Source organism: Phalacrocorax aristotelis, chromosome 1 (assembly GCF_949628215.1).
Source record: "Phalacrocorax aristotelis chromosome 1, bGulAri2.1, whole genome shotgun sequence".
Taxonomy (NCBI): domain Eukaryota; kingdom Metazoa; phylum Chordata; class Aves; order Suliformes; family Phalacrocoracidae; genus Phalacrocorax; species Phalacrocorax aristotelis.
In genome coordinates, this window is record NC_134276.1 from 79801647 (window position 1) to 79823285 (window position 21639).

The 21639-nt window shown below is 38.0% G+C and overlaps 1 protein-coding gene across 7 annotated transcripts in view; it reads left to right on the forward strand.

Annotated features, from left to right (window-relative positions):
- STS (steroid sulfatase) overlaps window positions 1–21639 on the forward strand; it is a 116052-nt gene that overhangs the window by 41684 nt on the left and 52729 nt on the right. For all 7 annotated transcript variants that reach the window (XM_075094939.1, XM_075094954.1, XM_075094980.1 and 4 more), the window contains one exon: window positions 2892–3028. In XM_075094939.1, the coding sequence (XP_074951040.1) occupies window positions 2892–3028 (137 nt within the window). The remainder of the gene's footprint in view (window positions 1–2891; window positions 3029–21639) is intronic.

The window sequence follows — 21639 nt, forward strand, 5'->3', positions numbered from 1 at the left end:
AATAATAATGATAAAAGAATATAAAAAATAAATTATGCACAATGCAATTGCTCACCACCCACTGACTGATGCCCAGCCAGTTCCCAAGCAGCGGCTGTGACCCCCCGGCCAATTCCCCCAGCTTTTCTGTTCAGCATGACGCCATATGGTATGGAATATCCCTTTGGCCAGTTTGGGTCAGCTGTCCTGGCGCTGTGTCCCCTCCCAGCTTCTTGTGCACCTCCAGCCTCCTTGCTGGCAGGGCAGTAAGAGAAGAGGAAAAATCCTTGAGTTAATGTAAGCGCTGCTCAGCAACAACTAAAACCTCAGTGTGTTATCAACATTGTCCTCATCCTAAATCCAAAGCACAGCACTATACCAGCTACTAGGAAGAAAATTAACTCTATCCCAGCCAAAACCAGGACAGAACCATGTAAAAGATAGTGACAATACATTTTTGAAGGAGCTGTTTACTGAAGTGTTTTAAGAGTTAAGCTGTTATTGTCAAATTTGTCTCCTGCCTACTAGCTGATATTGTCATTCCATTTTCAAGGTCACGGTAAAGGTAGTCAGTTATGATTCTCCTCAGAGTGTTTTGGCAGGAGATAAATAGCTGCCTGTGATCTTTTATAGGATATTAATAGGTGAGTCACTTCTCTACCTGACAGCGAGTTGTCAATCAGAACCTGTCAATCTGAGTTGCAAAGAAGAAAATGATGTAGTCCCCTTCCATATCAATCATTGATTCGATGACTCTTTAGGAAAGTTAGATCTTTGTGTCAGTTCAATTTAACAAAAAAAAACACCAGACCTGAGTTGTTATCTCTTTAAAAAATCATTTAAAGTGGAGGCTTTTGATCCTCACCTTTAGCAATAGAGATACACATTTAGAAGTATGCACTATCTCTGTGACAGTAGAACAAGGCAGTTTGCATGAAAAGTAAGTTGTCCCTCCACCATTTTAGTAGATTTTTGTGGTGTTTTACCCTAGAGTTTGCATATTACTCTGAATTCAGTGAACTGTGTTTAAGGAAAAAGTCAAGGATAATCCCATGCAGTAAAAAATGCAGGTTGTAAAACAAAAATCAGCTGCCTTGCAGAAATGTTCTTTAATGAAAGGTCAGTGTTACATTAATATACATATGAAATATTAAACTTAAAAGTATACATCTTTCTTTACTTGAAGTGATGACATTTTCAGTCTTTTTAATTGGCTCCAGAGGTCTCATGTTATTTGTTGCTACAGTAATGAAAGGTTTTCACATATATGACCTCTCAAATAGCAACAAACACAACTTCATGGAAAATGTATCTTCTATGAAAAATATTGCCTTTTCTTTATTTTCTGAATCTATATTTTATAATACTAAGATAATACAGGATACATGCACACATATTTGAACAGAATTAAAATAATTTTGTTTCCATTTTCCATGTAAAACTGTTCTCTTCATTCTGTCATTTTAAAAAAAAAAAAAAAGAGAAACTTTTTATGGAAGAATAAGTCCTAGTCAGAAACACACTTATCAAGTGAGTAATCTGGATAAAATTTTCCCATTTTTTGTTTATGTACTGCTGCCTGTGCCAGTAAAGAAGAAATCTTTACCCATGCAACTTGTGCAAAAACAGATCCAACCAAGGAGAGAGGAAAAATGGATCATAAATATACTAGGTTAAACCTAGTTATTTTTCCTTGAGAGTAAAGTACTGATATCATATCAATCCTTTTTATTAAAAGACTGTTTTCAGGTTCTAAAGGTTAGATTTTTTTTTTTCATTTTAAAGAAACAGTTTGTATGTGCATGTCGGTATTGTTCCTTCCTCTTTTAAAGGGTGGATGAATCAGCTGCGTGAGGAAATATATAGTCTCCCTTTGATGTTAACGTGAATCACAGGTATTATCCACCACAGACTGGCAAGGGAAAATGTGGTAAATAAAGCCAAAAATACTCTGTAATTATATGTGTGCTTTATGGTGCGATCCAGACAAGTTTTCTGGGTAAAGCTTTTGTGATTCAACTGATATTTACAATATGTGTAATGTTCTACAAATGCTGTTAGAGCATATAGCAGTAAATTTCGCTAGTACTGCACAATTTTAAGTGAAGTTCTATAAATAATGCATAAGAAAAAGTTTTTACTTGAGCTGTGCTCTCACAGACTGCTGGAACGGATCATAAATATTGTGTTGACAGATCACATGAACAGCAAATTTACAGAGAGTCTATTTATTGCACTCTTGTACCAGTTCAGGAAACAGACTGAAGATGGTGGAGGCTGTTCATTATTGTGAGAGGAAAAATATTTATATTAGTATGTACTTTGAAATTACTTAATCTTTGGTACAACATACTTGTAGTGTTATGTACTGATCACATGCACACACACACAGAGCATTAAATGACAAGAGAAGATTTGGTCCTATACCTTAGTCCAGGATCAAGAAGACGGAAAAGTACTAGTATATTTGGTTTGACATAGTCAGTGATATTATGGGATGTTTGACCCTGATTCTCATCATGGTCTAGTTGATCAGCTTCCTTATGACTGTGAGGAAGGTAGCTGCGTTTCACATATATATGTGAAGTTCTGAAGGTATGTTTTTAATATATATAGCAAACAGTAATTAGTTAGATTTTGTTGTTTATTTTTGCTTTCAGTTCTGTATACAGTTAAGAATGGCATTTTTACTCTGTGTGTGTGTGCATTCAGGATTACCCTGTAATCAGTTACAGTATTCCTTATCCTCTTTTTTGGTTTTGAGTTGTTTTGGGTTTTGTGTTTTGGTTTTGGTTTGTTTGGGGTTTTTTTAATTTTTTTTAGCTCTACTATAGAAAGATTTCTTTGTAGAAACTTTGTTATAAAATATACTAAGGGTTTGGTGTCTGGTTTGGTTTTGGTTTGTTTTCCAGGAACACCGGTGCACCATTTCTTCTTGTCCTGTCCTATCTTCATGTCCATACTGCTCTATATGCTTCAGAAAATTTCAGAGGAAAGAGCAAGCATGGTTTATATGGGGATGCAGTGGAGGAAATGGACTGGAGTGTAGGTATGTTACATGTGCTTCTAACATCAATGGAGGGACTTGATGGAAGGCTTGCATTCATGTCCTTCAAATGCAGACTTCTGCAATTTGGATGTCTATGATATATCTGACATACTTGTCCTTTATATTTAGGGGAAAGAAAGGCACAATAATCTCTTGTAATATCTACTTTATGGCCAAATTTATTCTGTCCTATAAATGCCTGCTCTCTTCTTTGACTATGAAGGTAGTCTATACAGTATGGACTTAGCAGAGATATGGACACCTTAACTGAGAACATTTGAAGCAGAGTAGTTGAATCCAACACCATGAGCTTCTGGGTGCCATCTGGCCTCTGTAGGTTCTCCTCATAAAACAAGGTACTAACCTGAAAAGTGACCATGTGATATTGGTATAAAAAATTTTTCGAATAAAGAGACTACAATATGCACTGATAGCAAAAATTAGTTTGCTAATTATTTCAGTGAGTTCTCTGAATTAGTGAAGGCACTCAGGTGAGGTCCACTTCTGTTCATGGAGAACAGTCCAAACCAAACAGCTTACCCTTCAGAGCCTTCCATTCTCTCTGAGGCTGGAGAACAGTTGATCATTAAGCCTTTCAACAGGCTTTCCTTATTTCTAGATGTATTGGAATGACTGTCTAATACCAGATGTAATCACCTGTGAAAATGCCTAACAGTTCATATTTTAAAATAATCATATTGGAGTATAGCAGTATTAGGAGCTAAAGATTAGCTCACATTACGTAACCCAAGTTGATTTTGTACTCAGTACAGCCCAGTGCAAAGTGGCTTTCTTCAAGAAAATGTTGCTTCCTTACTAAGTTGCTTATAAACAGATATTCGGTTTTGGTGCATATGTATTTTTAAGATATACAAGCATGTGCAGCTAAGTATCATGTATATTTATTTGCATATTTTGTGTCAAGAGGTCTAGCTGCAGAAGGTAGGGGACAAACAGCAGCACGGTACATTTAGTGATTGATGTTTTTAGTGCAGTATTTGCAAAAACGGGGAAAACACTTGTGGGAAACTGTGGAAAGGTTTTAAATGTGAAAGGTAACAGAAAAAAAACCAAACTCTTTTGTAAATCATGTTTTGTAAAGAGAGAGTGGCTTTCATTCCAGTTGTATTACACCCTGAATCTTTAGCACTTCTGTCAGAGGCCACCAGCATTTCCTCAATTAAGTGCTTGCATTAGATAAAAGTGTGCATGTGTTGTCATTTCTGTTTGTATCCATGTTGTAGTAAGCTACTGTGCATTAGCTGGTCTTACGGTCTCTCTTTGATTTTACTATTTCTTTTTCTGTTCCATGATATTTAGCATATCCTAGGCTAATTGGTCATTTGCTGCTGCCATTATGTTTTGCTGCCTCCTTCAGGAGAGTGGCTCTCAGCTTTAAACAACAAAGTTGGAAACCAAGGCAGCTGACATGCTGCTGTTTCAGGTTATTTACTGATGCAGTGGTGGTAACAAATTGAAAACCACTGCTCTCTTCCAGAATGACCACAGGCTCTTGGGAGATGTGTCAAACAAACCAAACCAAATTGTAGGACAGAAGCATATTATTAAAAAAGCTTGGGATAAATCAGCTATACAAATTTAGTGGTGATAACATAGGATTTTTGAACAAACTCAGAGAGGAGATATACAAGTTTCCCTATGTATTGTCCTTTACAATCCATCACAGGAGCATCAGGGGCAGCAGAGCTAGCTTAATCAATCAGGAAACAGATCTTCATCTGTCATAAAGTAGTATACAAGCATCAAATCTTGTTTCAGTTGGGAGTCTGGTTACTTGTTTTCGCTTATGTCTTGTAAGGCTCCTCTGTTGACAGACTGTGTATTTGCTCCAGGAGGTAGAAAATGTGTTTAGTTCCTCTGTTACTTTCTCCTCCATTATTGGAAAGATGGAAAAAAAGTTATGGCTGACATTTCCAAAGGAGTCTGAAGGAATAATATAGCTTCCCCCCCCCCCCCAACTGAAGGGAGTACTTATTTCCATTAACCTCCACTGAAAATTCCAGTCTTAATGCATCAACTGTGTCAGACAAAGTAGATCTATTCACTGTACTGCTGACGTCAGTTACCAATATTTTTTTGTAATGCCTCTGAAGATGTTACAGTAGAAAAGTCAAACGAAATTGTCTGGAAAAGCTGAAAAAGTGAAAACTATAAGCTTTCAACAAAGGGAGGTTTTATCATTCACTATACAGAAATTAGTATTTACGCATAGATGAATGTAACCTGCAAAAGCAATGAGAACAAAATAGCCCAGGTATAACAATATGCTGCAAAAGCTTCTAATTAAAGACAACACAAGCATAGGAAGAAAAATGAGTGTATGGAAAACTGCAGTATAGTACAACATCAGAAATACTTGGCATCTGGCAGGAAAAGAAACACCAACTTCAACTCAGTTCTAAAAGAAACTTACAATGTGTTATCTGCTGAGTGGGAAATATTGTGGAAACCGTTGTGGATGACGAAACACAAAAGGGTAGAAGAGAAGTTAGAAGTAGAAGTTTGGACTGTTAGGTACCAGTGATGAAAAAGTTATATCAAGATTGGACCATGAAATGCAAATGGAATATTCCTGATTTGAGAGTTCAGCTGGAATCAGACAGAAGACTTCAGCTGCCATTTGCAAGAGAAAAAGTAACAGTCTTTCTAGTAAGACAGAAGTCCACTCAGATGCAGAATTCTAAATAGAAGGCAACTCTCCCGTTTCATGTGTTTATTTATTGAGAATCAATTACCTAATTGGACAATAATTCAATTATAAGGCAATCTCCATGATAGGAGGAGAAAAGCCTATAAGACACAGGAATAAAATACTCTTTTTAATATTTCGTGTTTGTGACTTGTTAAACCAATACTGAAGAGTATGATTACAGTCCATGTCACAAATAAAAAATACAAAGTCTCTGGATAAGCTTTGGGACCATATATGTCTACTGCTTCTGCATACTGATGTGTGTATAACAGAATTCAATGTTTAAAACATTCACAGTTACAATGTCACTGCATGTGAATTATTCTCTGGCTAATAACATTAATTTTCTTTAAATGTAGGCTAAGCACCTTGTTAATGCTATTAATTATAGTTCATATGAGAGCAGATGAAATAATCTTACAGTCTAAAACTGGAAAAAGAAATGGTGAATGAATGCAATATTATCCTTTTCTTTCTTCCTCCCTTCTCTTCCTTCATTCCTTCATTCCTGATTGAGTATAGGAAGAGAAATGGCTATGTTAAGAAACTGTTTTTGCTGTAAATTGCATTACACTAATTTAATCCAAAACAGATCACTGCAAAGAGTTTTGGAGCCCCCTGTAGACTTGCATGCAAACTGTGTGAAGACACACTAATTCAACACCACTTTTGCAAATGGCTGTTTATGGTTCTGTTAATAGTAGCAAAACTACATATCAGATCTTAATCCTTTGTAGGGCAATCACAACTGAATGGCTTAAGTGTAAAAAAGTCTCAGAAATTGTAGTCTGGACAACCTAGGTAACTGTAGAGTGGGGCCTTGTCTGGATATCTTTATTATGCGAATGCCCTGCAAGCTGAAAAAAACTTAACTGCCTCTCTGCCATGATTTTTTTACCTGTCTTAGGATCAAGTTATGCCAAGAAAATATTACCATAATCTGATGGTAATTAGAAGAAAAGGAGTGGAATTAAAATGCCAAGGCATCTTACATGTAACTTGTGTTTGAAATATCTTAAAAAGTTTCATAGAGTTATATGTGAAGAAAGTAGCTCTGTACCTCTGCAGTACAAGAGGATTATGGACCTACTGGACAGTGTCCAGCAAAGGGTCACGAAGATGATTAAGGGACTGGAGCGTCTCTCCTGTGAGGAAAGGCTGGGACTGGAGCTCTGTTCAGCCTGGAGAAGAGAAGGCTGAGGTAGGGTCTTATTAATGTATATAAATACCTGAAGAGAGGGTACAAAGAGGATGAGGTCAGGCTCTTCTCATTGATGACCAGTGACAAGAAGCCATGGGCACAAACTGAAACACAGGACATTCCCCCTGAACATCAGGAAAAACTTTTTTACTCTGAGGGTGGCCAAGCACTGGCGCATGTTGCCCAGAGAGGTGGTGGAGTCCCTCTTCTTAGAGATATTCAAAAGCCATCTGGAGATAGTCCTAGGCACCAAGTGGCCCTGCTTAAGTAGGGGCTGTTGGGCAAGGCGATCTCCCTTCCAATCTCAACCATCCTGTGATCCTGTGAAATGCTGAAGAAAAAAGTTCTTCACTAAAGTCAATTCATATTTTGAAACAAAATCAGACATAACCTTTAAAAGTCAATCTAGAGGAACCAAGAAACACTTTACTGAGGCAAACAGAAGCAAGATACTACCATGATGCTATCCTCCTCTACTCTCTTGTGAGACCTCCCCTGGGCACCGTATCCAGCACAAGAAAGACATGGACCTGTTAGAGCAGGTCCAGAGGAGGTCAAAAATGATCAGGGGGATGGAACACTTCTCTGAAAAAAGGCTGAGAGAGTTTGGGTTTTTCAGCCTGGGGAAGAGAAGGCTCCGGGGAGACCTTATTGTTGTCTTTCAATTTATAAAGGGGGCTTATAAGAAAGACAGAGAGACTTGTCAGCAGGGCATGTAGTGACAGGACAAAGGGTGATGGTTTTAAACAGGAAGAGGGTAGGTTTAGTTTAGATATTAGGAAGAAATTTTTTACAGTGAAGGTGGTGAGACGCTGGACTAGGTTTCCCAGAGAAGTTGAGGATGCCCCATCATTGGCAGTGTTCAGGGTCAGGCTGGATGGAGCTTTGAGCAACCTGGTCTAGTGAAAGAGGAGTTGGACGATCTTTAAGGTCCCTTCCAACCCAAACCATTCTGTAATTCTGTGTTACTACAGTGATGACAAATTTTGAGGATGCTAATGATATCTTAAATAGTTTTTTTTTACAAGGAAGTACAATGCCTAACTTTTTTTAACTGAAAGTACTTATACAATTAAAACCCTGGCTATGTGAATAAATGGAACCTTACCTGAGGAACATTTATGACTTGTCAAAGCATATGTGATACTCTGCTCTACAACCCTCTGGGGCAATATGTGGCCTGTATTGAAATAGAGCCAGGCAGAAGTAAAGTGTACTTCATTGAGAAAGGCCAGCTAGGTTACAGTCTAGTAGGACTAAGTGAAAATCAGACCGCTTTTCACAGTTTTTCTTCGATTCAGCTGTTATCATGATTAAGAATTGTCTATACATGTGTATCTACACACAGCACTTCCAAAGAGGAAGGGAAGAGCAAAAGCTCCGCCAAGTCAACTCCAGACCTTTGTGGAAACATCTAATTCTTCCATAATTAGATTACCCAGGGTTGTAGACGTGATTATATCAATGTGCAGTATTATGCCGTGGCTTTTAATTCCTCCAGTGCCTAAATGTGAGATGATAAAAACTTAATGCTTATATGCCTTTCATCTGATGAATGTGTGCATATTTAAATAGATAATATGCAATGTATGGGGATTGATCACGTACTTTACTTTTAACTTCTGTTCAACTCTGGAGTGATATGAATCAAGGGTCTAAGTGGGAACCATTCTGATTTAATATAAACTATTTTTATTGACCTCTGCAGCTTTTTTCTCTGTTTTAGTAACAGATGTACCACTGCTTTAGCAACAGATGTTTTCAGAAACAAAATGAAAGCTACATTCAGAAAACTGTAAAATATTTAAAAGATGGAAAACTGAACTATGCCCACAAGACTTCTGGTAAAATTCTTACTCTGATGAACGTATCATAGTCTAAAGTATTCACACACAAAAAAAAAAAAAAGAAGGGTCTAAAAGTTACAGCCAAAGAATTCCTGAGGTTCTGAAGCACGTTACATTCCCCCAGTTTCTCAGTTTTTAGGTGCCTTCATAACAGCATGTGATCTGTCTTCAGTTCCTTAGTAAAAGCATTTTCTTCCTCATTTTAAAATAATTATTTTAAACCTACAAAGCTATGAGCTCCTAAACTTGACTTATTATTTTTAATTACAAAGCCATTAAAATATAATTTTAATATTTATTTCCAGTTATTCTGCCCTGAAATTCTATTCCTAGTTGTTTGGTGTTTTTTAAATGTTCTTTCCTTTATTAAGCAGTAACTGTTCTTCTGGGAAAGAGCGTAGTATTGGTATGTTTCATCTGAAATCTCTCTTCTTTTACATATCATTTTTAGTGGCTGTTATTGTGAATTCTTACATCTTTATTTCACTTTACAGTGTTTGTATGCTTTCAACTTCTGTTTAGAATCCTACTGTATTAGGATCAATCTAAAAATGTACCACAAAGCACCTGAGAATTCTGAATTATGCTAAAAATCAAAATAAACATTAATAATATGAAAGGAAAAACAAATTCCTATTGCTTTGAGTAAAAAATGAATGAGTTATCCTTAATTTTTTTCAGAAGAAAATCTTGTACACAGAGATAAACCTAATTTATCCTTGCTTTTCACCTGATGTAGTAATTTGTAACAGTGCAAAGTTGATTTAAAAGATAAGCAAAGCAGAATGATGCCACATTATTAGAAGTGGTGGATAATCAGGCTTAGATTGTTTTTTCCAGCTGTTATGAATGTGACATAAAGTTAGGTGAGCCTGAAAACTTAAAGATGGAACTAAAAATCTGGAGAGCGATGCCTGATGCAAATGGTGCATTCCTTGACCTTGCTCTCCTGAATTTATACTGGTGTATGTCTCAAGTCTAGGGGCTTTATTTTTAAGCTGTTTTTGTTATAATGAAAGGTGTTCAGCCAGCATCTCTGAGGAAGAAGGTATTCAGCCAATACAGGTACTCTGTGACTAGAACAGCATTTTCCCACCCTGTTCTGCCACCCTGCTCTTACCCTAACATTAAGAGACCGTTTCTTCGGCTAAGATAGTAGTTAAGCTCTTGAAGCACCTTTGCTCTTTCGGTCAGATCTGGGGGAATAGTCAATAAGTGTGCAGATTACTGGCATTTGTCATTCCGCCTTTTATGATGTGGAAGCTTTACAGTTACGATATGGGCTAAAACCCAAACTCATTTCATATGGCACTAAGCAGCAATGGCTTTCAGTCACTACTGAACAGGACTGAATTTAAGAGGTGGCTAAGTGATGAAAGACTTCCATTTCCACTATGATAAGCCTCCTGAGCTACCTAATCCTCCTTAAGTACAGTTTCCTTTTGCCATATTATATCTTTGTATACAGCAAAGCTCCTTCTTAGAACATTATTTACAAGATTATAAAGCACATCTTAAGCAGCCATTCCTAAAACATTTTTTTAATTAGTCAAGTTTAAATAATGACTTAGTAATGCACGCTCCATGATGGAAAACTTCAGTGTAATGCAGCTTGTGGTGGTAGTGCTGTGTTGTTAAAAAACTGGGAAAGCATTTCAAAGGAAGCTACTCAAGAGTTTTCTGGTGGAGTGCCTCTGCATAGCAGCCTTTTTAGCACAGATACTGTGAAGCTGTTAAGAGGAATTGCATTTGCCCTGTCCCAGACACTCTACAGGAATTTACTCAGTTACCCAGAGCAAGGGATCAGGGTGGGAGAGACATGATTTACAGCTCCCTTTGCTCACTTTGGTGAAAGTGTCCCTGTCGTGAATCTGAAACCTTCAGCACTGACTTATGAACATGATTTTGCCATCCTTTTTCTTCAACACTTGAACACTGAAAGCAATATCTGTCGAGGTATTTATAGAGCTTGTAATCATGGTTTTAATAAAGGATGCAACTGAGCTAGTAGGTGAAGGATATTGCTGGTGGAAGTTACATCTCTGTGAAAGAAGCCTAAATGTGAAACAAGGGAACAGAGAAACTAAAGATACTAATGATTTTAAATTTGGGTGCTTAAACCTTCTCACCCACCCCCCTTCCTGGTACCTTCAGATAGTTTTGTAGTGGATTACCCAGTACCTTAATATAACTGATACAGTCTGTGAATAGTTATTCATTCATACAAACATGCAAATGGCACAAATGAACATTGTAAGGCTATGAAGTCAAGTACTCAAAGATAGGAAAAATCAGTCTTCTTATGCTTTTGTCTTATGGTACAGTTTTATAAGCATATGTTTACATGCCATTTCTTTTCCCATTGGAACCCTATCTCCTCATCACAGAGTGCCTTAATGAGCAGCTACTGAACAGTAGGTATATTCCTCACTGTTAAATATAAATTCTCATGTTTAATTTAACACACACTATTGAAGTTCTGTTATGAAGACAGATTTCTTTGACATCTCTCATCTTTTCTGCGGCATTACTTCACTAGAGTATATAACAGATTCGCAAATAAGCATTTTCACGAAGTCTTTGTAAGATAGGGGGATCTCATTAATCTGTTTCCCAGAAGAAGAACTGAGGCACAGAGATGATGTTCAGATTTACCTCCTGAGGTATAGCTTTGCTGCCAGTCACCCACTAATTCAGCTCTGGATCTACAGTAAATCATTAGGACTTTAATTCAGCTGGCATAGAATGGGGAAGGGGGGAAAGCAAGGCATTCCAGGTCTTGATCCACGCTAGAGGTGAGAAATGTTTAGAATGTGCATCTGGACTCAGGAACTCAGTTTTTCTTCGGATCATGGGGATTAAGTGATATTTTTAAAGGATAATTAAATACCTTCACCAACATATGAATGATAATGATATGGACAGTTCATGTGATGATTCAGGAAACGTCTTCCAGCCTTTTACCATTTTTTCATAGCTGGCTGCATCTCAATTTAACTGTAGAAAAAACCTAAAACTGACCATGTGCATTTGAGTTTAAGTGTTGATACTAGGAAACTTAGAGGTTGTTTTATTTTTTTAAATCATCCCTACTGTTTCTTGGACAGAGACATGAAACTTCTTAATGCTTCTTTTGAAATGTACGTTAATTATTTTGAGACCATACTGTTAAAAAAGAGGGGAACTAATTCTTAGTGAAAACAATAATTATACAATAAAGTTTATGACAATATCAATCCTGTGTTGTAAACTGTTGTTCATCAGCAGGCTGGTTCCTATTTGTGAATTGCCATGCAGAAATCTCAAACTGCTGAATCATAAAGCTCAAATTCCAGGTGGTAATAAGCCCTTATTGATGAGGTTGGTAGAACTGCCTTTTTATTGACTATGGCTGGTTGTTTTTTTTCAGTGGTACATCTGACTGCCAAAACAACCACACCATATAATAAGCAGGCTGGTAATACTACCAAAGATCATTATTCTTCTAGAAACCAGTTGTGTATTTTGCATCACAGAAAGCTTTTTATTGCTTTCTCTATAATAATGACATATGATAAAGAGATAAATAATGAAATTTTTAAGGTTAGGGAAAGCATTAGAGTAACGATGCTGTGATTAGTGAAAGGCAGGCTGGTAAAGTGACAACTTTGCTCTTCTCCAGCTTTTTCCCTCACTACTTGATTGTTTAAAAAGGCATTTATGTTTCAATTTAAGGTGCTGTTTAAGAAAACCTGATACTGAATCTTTATTATGCTTTCCTACCTGTTATTTTTTAATGTTACTGTTTTGGGTGTTCTTTGCATATTTCGTTTACTGTACTCAGGGTATTTTTTGCCATTTTGAATACTTTCTTTTTGTTTTCTCTTTCTTTTGGCTTACTACTTGTATTTTGTGTACACACTTCTCTTTTTAAATCATTCTCTCTCCATACCCACCTCTGGGAGCCTCTTTAAAACATTTCCTCACAAAGAGCACATTGTAGTAACCCTGAGAACACCCAACAGATTCTGTGTTACAGTAGTAAGCTCAATATCCAAAGGAACACCTGACCCCTAAGGGCTGAGTTTGCTTGAGATGATGAAGGAGACACTCCAGGATAATCAAATCCCTACCTTAGACCAGCATGAAGTTATATTCCACAGCTGCAGTGGATATTGCAGCTTGCTGTTACCACAAGAGGGGAGGCAGAGCACCCTTCCCTCCCTTCCCTCCTTTTTCCTAACCAGCTTCCAGGGAAAGCAGAAAGGAGGAGAAGGAGGAGAAGCATCTTTTTTTCAGCAAGCGCCCTTTTAGCAAACTACTAGATGGACTCATCTGTAATGTCACACTTATTTTGCCTAAAATTATGTGTGATTAACTTGGCCCTTAGGTGCTTCAGTTTACCAGGCTTTAAAGTACTGATGCCATTTCTGTGTTATGAAGATAAAGGATTTAGGCTCTTCAGGCTCTTGTATTTCAGTGGATGAGATATTTGTGTGTTAGAAATTCATTTTACTTCCATTTCTGAATCACAATAGAATTTAAAAACAAAGCAGGCAAACAAGAAATAATACAACTGTAAATGTGCTTTAAAGAAAAGAATGGCCTGGCCCAGAAAAGCAGTATGAATTTTATCTTCCTGCAAACCCGAAGATAACTTAATGCCAGATGTTTGAAATAAATGAGTAGCTCGGGATGTCTCAGCATTTCTAGCAAAGTCATGGAAGATACTGTTTTTGGCAATGTGAAAAGTATAGCTGTGTGTATAGTATATGGCAGTGTGAAAGGTATCAAAGTGCTTCTAATCCAGTGTACAGTTGATTTTGGCACCACAGAACAGCAGAGCACACATTAAGCAAGTAATAAATGAATACATCTTTTTCTCTATTTACAATCCAAACAGATGTAATTTATCTGTTCAGTTAGGTGGATGAAAAATTGGACATGAGCCGGCAATGTGCGCTCACAGCCCAGAAAGCCAATTGTACCCTGGGCTGCATCAAAAGAAAACTGGCCAGCAGGTTGAGGGTGGTGAATCTGCTCATCTACTCTGCTATGGTGAGAACCCACCTGGAGTGCTGCATCCAGCTCTGGGGCTCCCAGTGCAAGAAAGACATGGATGTGCAGGTCTAGTGGAAGTCAGAGTGCTGGAACACCTCTCGTCCTTGAGGATGCACTGCAAGACAGGGACTGGGGAAGCAAAAAGTCCCTCCCACTGTAAGAAAAGGTCAGATTTGTGACCACCTGAGGAACCTGGACATGCGTAAGCCTATGGGACCTCACGAGATGCATCCCAGAGTCCTGAGGGAATTGGCTGACATAATTGCCAAGCCACTATCCATGATATTTGAAAAGCCATGGCAGTCAGGTGAAGTCCTTGGGGACTGGAAGAAGGGAAACATTGTGCCCATCTTTAAAAAGGGTACAAAGGCGGACCCTGGGAACTACCAGCCTGTTAGCCTCACCTCTGTGCCTGGGGAGATCATGGAACAGATCCTCCTAGAAGCTATGCTAAGGCCCATGGAGGACAGGGAGGTGATTTGAGGCAGCCTGCATGGCTTCACCAAGGGCAAGTCCTGCCTGACCAAACTAGTGGCTGTCTATGATGGAGTGATTACATCAGTGGACAGGGGAAGAGTTATGGGTGTCACCTCTCTGGACTTCTGTAAGGCCTTTGCCACGGTCCCCCACAGCATCCTTCTCTCTAAATTGGGGAGATATGGATTTGATGTGTGGATTGTTTGGTGGATAAGGAACTGGCTGGATAGTTGCGCCCAGAGGGCAGTGGTCAATGGCTCAATATCCAGATGGAGACTGGTGATGAGTGGTGTCCCTCAAGGGTCCGCACTGGGACCAGTACTGTTTAATATCTTCATCAGTGACATAGTGGGATTGAGCGTACCCTCTGCAAGTTTGCACATGACACTAAACTGAGTGGTGTGGTTGATATGCCTGAGGGATGGGGTGGCATCCAGGGGGGCCTGGACAAGCTGGAGAAGTGAGCCCATGTGAACTTCATGAGGGCCAACAAGGCCAAGTGCAAGGTCCTGCACCTGGGTAGGGACAACCCCTGGTATCAATACAGGCTGGGGGATGAAGGGATTGAGAGGAGCCCTGCCAATAAGGACTTGGGGATAGTGGTGGATGAAAAGCTGGAAATGAGTCAACAATGTGCACTCGCAGCCCAGAAAGCCAACCGTATCTTGGGCTGCATCAAAAGAAGTGACCAGCAGGTCAAGGGAGGTGATTCTGCCCCTCGCTCTGGTGAGACCCCACCTAGAGTACTGTGTTCAGCTCTGGAGTCCTCAGTACAAGAAAGACATGGACCTTTTGTAGCAGTTCCAGAGGAGGGCCACAGAAATGATCAGAGGGATGGAACACGTGTTGTATGTGGAAAGACCGAGAGTTGGGCTTTTTCAGCCTGGAGAAGAGAAGGCTGCAAGGAGACCTTTTTGTGGCCTTTCAGTACTTAAAGAGGTCTTTAAGAAAGGTGGGGACAAATTTTTAGTAGGGCCTGCAGTGTTAGGACAAGGAGTAATGGCTTTAAACTAAAAGAGGGTAGATTCAGACTAGATATCAAGAAGATATTTTTTAAGATGAGGGTGGTGAAACACTGGAACAGGTTGCCCAGAGAGGTGGTAGATGCCCCATCCCTGGAAATATTCCAGGCTGGGTTGGACAGGTCTCTAAGCAACCTGATCAAGTTGAAGATGTTCCTCCTCAGTGCAGTGGGGTTTGGACTGGATGACTTTTAAAGGTCCCTTCCACCCTAAACCATTCTATGATTTTCTGATTCTATGCTATCTCTGAATAAATGCTGAGACACCTAGGGTGGTTCAGCCTGGAAAAGAGCAGAGTCCAGGGAGATCTTATTGGTGTCTTTCAGTATATGAAGGGAGCTTATAAGAAAGATGAATAGAGACTTGTTACTGGGGCCTGTATTGACAGGAAAGGGGCAATGGTTTTAAACAGGAAGAGGTTTAGACTGGAGATAATAAAGACATTTTTTACAATTAGGGTGGTGAGACACTGGACTAGGTTTCCCAGAGAAGTTGAGGATGCCCCATCATTGGCGGTTTTCAAAGTCAGGTTGGATGGAGCTTTGAGCAACCTGGTCTAGTGAAAGATGTCCCTGCCCATCACAGGGGGGTTGGACTAGATTATCTTTGAATGTCCATTCCAACCCAAACCGTTCTATGGTTCTATGATCTTCACATCATCACATCATACTGAAACTTTCAGAAACATTTAATGACATGTAATGTCAAAAAAGTGTAAAAGAGCCATTCATTGTCATTACATTTTTTTCAGATTATCATCTTGTAAAATTCCTGGACTCCTTAGCTGTGAAGTTTGTAAATCTGAAGTCAGAATTTCTTTTGTCTGCTAAAGAAGTCTGTGGTTCAATTTCTTGCTGACAACTTGGGTTGATAAGAAACCTTTAATGATTGTATTCAAATATTTGCTATGGATGTTAAATAGTAAATAGCATTTTCTTTAAAACAGAAACAAGAGATTAAAAAAAAAAAAAGATGCAATACCTTGAAAATATCAGAAGCTTTGATAACCAGTATTTGAAAACAGGCCTCTTCTATTTATAAAACTTTTCATACATAATTGAGCTACTTCAGTGGCAGCCGGGAAATGTATTTTAACAAAACATCTGTGGTAGGTCTGTTACTATCTCTGAAGATGAGACTGCTTTCCCTTTTGGTAGGTTCTTTACTTTCCCTCGATGTCAAGAGTCATCTTGGCCTGTTCAGTAGTATACATATAGAAATATAGTTATAATGCAATGGTCCAAAAGCAGAGCCTTAGCACCAGCTTCCTCTCTTTCATATTGATATGAACAGTCCCGTTGAACTAAGTAGTCAGGATAACTTTACTGTATTTCCTTATCTGCAATTCAAGATTTATCTTCCTTTAAATAAATTTTTGCCTTCCTGATGTGAAAGAGGTGCACTTTCACCTAAGAGTTGAATCTGATCTTTTCTTGTCAGTTCCTGATATACCACAAGCAGAAAAATAATTATTTTTCTTTTTTTTTTTTTTTTTTTCTGTTATTCTTTGCTAGTTCTTCCCAATGGATTGTCACAGGAGATCACACTATTTTTTTCCCTCCACTTGGCTCCTTTTCACTGTTTGGCATCTCTTACAATGATCAGTCCTATTGATAATAGCTTATTGGAACACTATTCTTCAGGCAATTCTGGAAAGACTAGGTTTTAAGAAGGAGGTACAAAAGTGTCATACAACTGAGATTAAAAGGGTGATATCAGTTTGATGTACTTTAACAATGCACCTTTTGGAATGTGCCTCTTTTTAGATGAGCCAACAGAACTTTTTTATTTAATTTAAACTTTTATATATAAACATTTCTCAGTTCTATGCAACTCATGTATTAGTTATTCTTCCCTAAGAGTTGAAGAAGGTACCTTCCTAAATTCAGAGAATGAGATTAAGTTAAGAAGATCAGGATCTTTATGTAGCAATATAGAAGTGTTTCTAGTTGGCAGATATCCAGGCCCCTCAAACTACTTTTGTTTTTTAAAAAGAGATGTTTTTCAGGGACTTGGTTGGAAAAGAAGAAAGCGGTCACTCGACTAAGCAAGATGTTAAATTCCTTGAATAACACCTGTTCTTTTAACCATGCTGGCTTAGGATTTCTGTTTGCATAGGATGATGTAACTGCATTGAAGTCAGTGGAACTGGGCTGACTTGAAGTCAACAACCATGGATGTTGTATGAAAAGGCTGTGATTCTTTAAAAAAAAAAACAAACCATGCATCACAACCTTCCAAACAATCTGCATTTTCTGTTGATTTGTTTTTAATAAAAAGAATAAAAAAGTGGAAACCATGTAATAGAAGAAGCATATACATAGTTTCAGAGTTTAACCATAATGTCAGAAAGATGGTAAACAAATGGTCCGCCTTTCTAGTACATGCAAGACAGTGCTAAGTATGTGTCTAACAATAGCTGGTAAAGCAGAGGAGGTAAGCAGAGGTGGCTGCCAGCAGCTCACAGGCAGGGAGCAACACCACACAAGTGCCAAATTCCCATTAGCAGAAAACTAGAGGAAAAATCAAAGCCAAAGGTAATGATGGTGCCTTCACGGCTGAAGGTGGGCTGAAATGCCCCATCTGTGTCATGCAGTCCTGACTGGGGCCAGTTTCCAACAATATAAAAAGATGTGGTTCAGGACAGAGCGAAACATAATGCAGGTTCTTTGTATCCACCACAGCACATCCTACAGAACAGAGTTTGAGTGTCTTAGCACAGTGTTATGGGCAAAGTGCTGCTATGATGGCTTTTTTACCAGTCTTATTTTAATAAGGCACAAAATTGACAGCTGTCCTTAAAAAAATCCATAAAACATTTCTGTAGGACATATCCTAAATATTCTTGCCAATTTAGAGCTGAGGTAGTCAAGTCCTATATCCCAAATTTCTCAGTCCATTCACATTTCAACTTTTGTGTGATTCTGCTGTAGTTTCATCAAGCAGTTGTTGCAAGAACCCCCAGGTGCTGCTCATAAAAAGTAGATGGCTGAGTTAAAGAGAGCTTTGAGGACTCTTGGCAAAAAATACTAGAGAATTATATCACATTTTTCTCTCAGAATGTAAACTGATTTTCTGATGTGACATTTAATTACTACCCTTGTTCTATATTAACTTTAGGACTACACAATAAGAGAGTAGAAAATAATTGTTTTAAATAGGAGGCACTGGTATAATAAATACACTATCAGGAAACATAAGCAAATGCCCTATCCTACTGTAGTCCTATTTAATTGTTGACTCTTGATAACGGTACAGTCAGTTGCTGAGTATAGCTAGCCATGCTTTTCCAGCACCTTCAAGAGCAGAAATCTATTTGCTGTGGTGCACTTACATCTGTCTGTATGTGATACTGAAACACAAGTCTGTTACGAAACTATTCGTGTGAAATGTGAAGATTTCAAACCTTTCCTGTTCAAGGATGTCTATCTATATACAACTTCCATAGATTTGATGTTATAGGTTCAGAAAGAACTAGTCCTTTAAAAAAATATTTTAATAGGGAGGGACTAACCCTGTACCTACCTCTCTATCCATGGGACTAGTGCTATTCCCATAAGTAAGAAACGTGCTAGCTGGGGCCTTCCAGTGGTTATTTACCATCTGTGCTTTGGGGACTTTACCTTGGCAATAACTCCTCTCTTCCCCAAATACTATCTATTTACAGTTAGATTAATTTGTTCTCTGTACCTATGTTACTATTTCAGCTGATCTGTGGTGTTGCTATGATAATGATCCGTCCTCGTCTAAAATTTAGCCTTCAGATTTAACCTAAAAGACACATCTCACTTTGATCCTTGTATGCCAAGCAGAGCCTTTCCAGAAATCTCTCTTGCCTTCACACAGGAAGGTCTCATGGGTCCATTTTTGTAACTTCCCGTTACAAACCAAATGGCACATAGCCATATTGTTGAAACTTTGTAAACTCAGATTAGTAACTATATTAGTAATTTCACATCACATATTTTCTTTATTAATGAGTAAACATTAGGTAGAGAAAAGGCAAAGAAATGGGTCTGATCTCAGGACCCTCCATTATCTCATGCCCCCCCCCCATGTCTTGGGGGCATCAAACACATCTTGGCCTAAGCAGAGACCTCAAGTGTTTCCAAATCAGTTTAAGATGAGAATGATATATTTTTCTTTCCAGGCCTTGGACCAGAAAAAGGCAGAGGGTTTTTTTTGTTTTAGACATCTACTGAATACTACTGTGACACTTCAACAAAAGATCTTTTCAAATAGGCTGGGAATACTTTTTCAAGAGCACTTAGATGAATTAAGGAATCAAAGTCCTATTTCATAAGCTAGTGAGCAACCTTCTGAGCTAGTCATCTATGATCAATGAGGATGACCTGAAAAATTATTTGCCTTCCCTTCTGAAAGGATCCTCTGGAGTTTAAATCAGATAGATACTATCATATTGGACATATACACACACCGGGGAGTGGGAGAGAAAGAAGGAGAATAAGTTGAAACAAATGCTGAATCATAAAGAAAGATTTGTGGCCTTCAATTTATTTGTTGTTTTTTCCAAAGTTCAGAATGTCATCTAGAGAAGACGGATTGGAGTTTACATTCATTAGTGGAAGATTCCCTTGAGGACAATTTTCACAGCCAGGCTTGCTTGCTTATTGGTATTAACAGTGTCTGTACAGAGATTCATTCACAGCTAACATGTTTTGGAATTGGTGATGGCACAGTAGGCTTCAAGTGTACTTAGGCGCAAAAGCCACTGAGTTGCCCAAGAGCAATTAGAGAAGTAGGTGAACTACCAAGTGTGCATGGTGGTGGTCATGTCAAGGGGGAAAAAAGGCATCTTCTGTTTCGGGGGCGAGTTAATGCACACCTACTTTCATGTAAGATTATATTTGCACAATTAAAATCAGAAAGCTCAGAAATTAAAAGAATTAAGATTTCATGAGGATTATTAAATCAGTCTTGATAAAACCCCTCTTAACTTTATGATATATGATTCATAGCAAATGTTGAAAACCTGCTCCCAAATTCAGCAAAGTTTAAAAAGTTTGGCTCTTGAAAGACATGAAATATTTGGCCTCTGATGTCAACCAATTTCATCCCAGTTCCAATTTTATTTAATAAAAGTTATAAAGATGAAACAAACACACTGACAAATACTTCGAGATTTTCAGAAAAGTGCAAAGGTTTAAAATGTGGGGTTAAATGACTTGCCCGGTTTTAAATTCTTCATAATTCTTCATACTTTAATCTGGCAAAATATTGGCATTATGCATTTAGATCTAAGAGTATATACATATTCAGTTTAAAACTTACTCTGATGTTAAAAAATGTTTAAACCTTTGAAGATAAAGTTTCTTTTATCACCCCACAATTACTGAACCAATCACTATCAGCATATATTGGAATGATAAAACAGGTTTTAGCCTTTAACTTCACCTCACAATCTAATTCAAAAATTAATATCATCCTTTGGTTGTCATTACAGTTTTCCTACGTCCTACCTAAAGAAATGCCATCCAAATTTTGAAAGAAAAAATGGGACACCTGAAGTGGGGAACAAGACAGTGTCTTTTGCATAATGCCTCTTAGTTGTATGTGTGAACCGGCATCTTATTCTCATACGTGTGCAGAATGAAGATGCAAACTTACTGAAAAAGTTATCACAACTGTCAAGCACAATGTAAATGTGATGGACCTTCCTAAAATTGCATGACCATCTCTCATATTTTAGCATTTTAAGTAGGTTAAAAATTAAGATTTACATTAGAAATACATAGCCTTATGTTCAACAGATGTAAGGTCTAAAAGTGAATTTTGAGCAATGCATTTATTAGCTAATTTAAATACTAATAAGTAGATAGCCACCAAATAGTTATACTTTTGACCTTTAATGATCCATTTTTAGTGTTGTAGTACTGATGTAAATACGAAAACCTTTCCATCCTGCATTGTCTATATTGAAGCTCTACTTACAGGTCTTTACAACTTTCATAACTGCATCTTAACACTCTGCTTTATTATCCACGTTTATTTGTATATGTGTAAAGTATCATTCCAACTTTCACGTTTACAAAATAATTTGAACTCTATAAGAATGTGGTACTCATCTCTAGGAAACACATCTTATGCATAATTATAAGTCAAAATTTGGTTGATTTATTCAGAGCTGCTAAGCTGCTAAGCAGTGCATGCCTAATCTGCTGTGCACTAAGCTGAGAATTTATCCTGAGGGTCTGAAAGACACATTATACTTATAAGGCTGTATAAACAGTCACAAGCCAATTACAAGTTTACATTTACATGGCAATCCAAATCCAAACAGAAAGCAAATT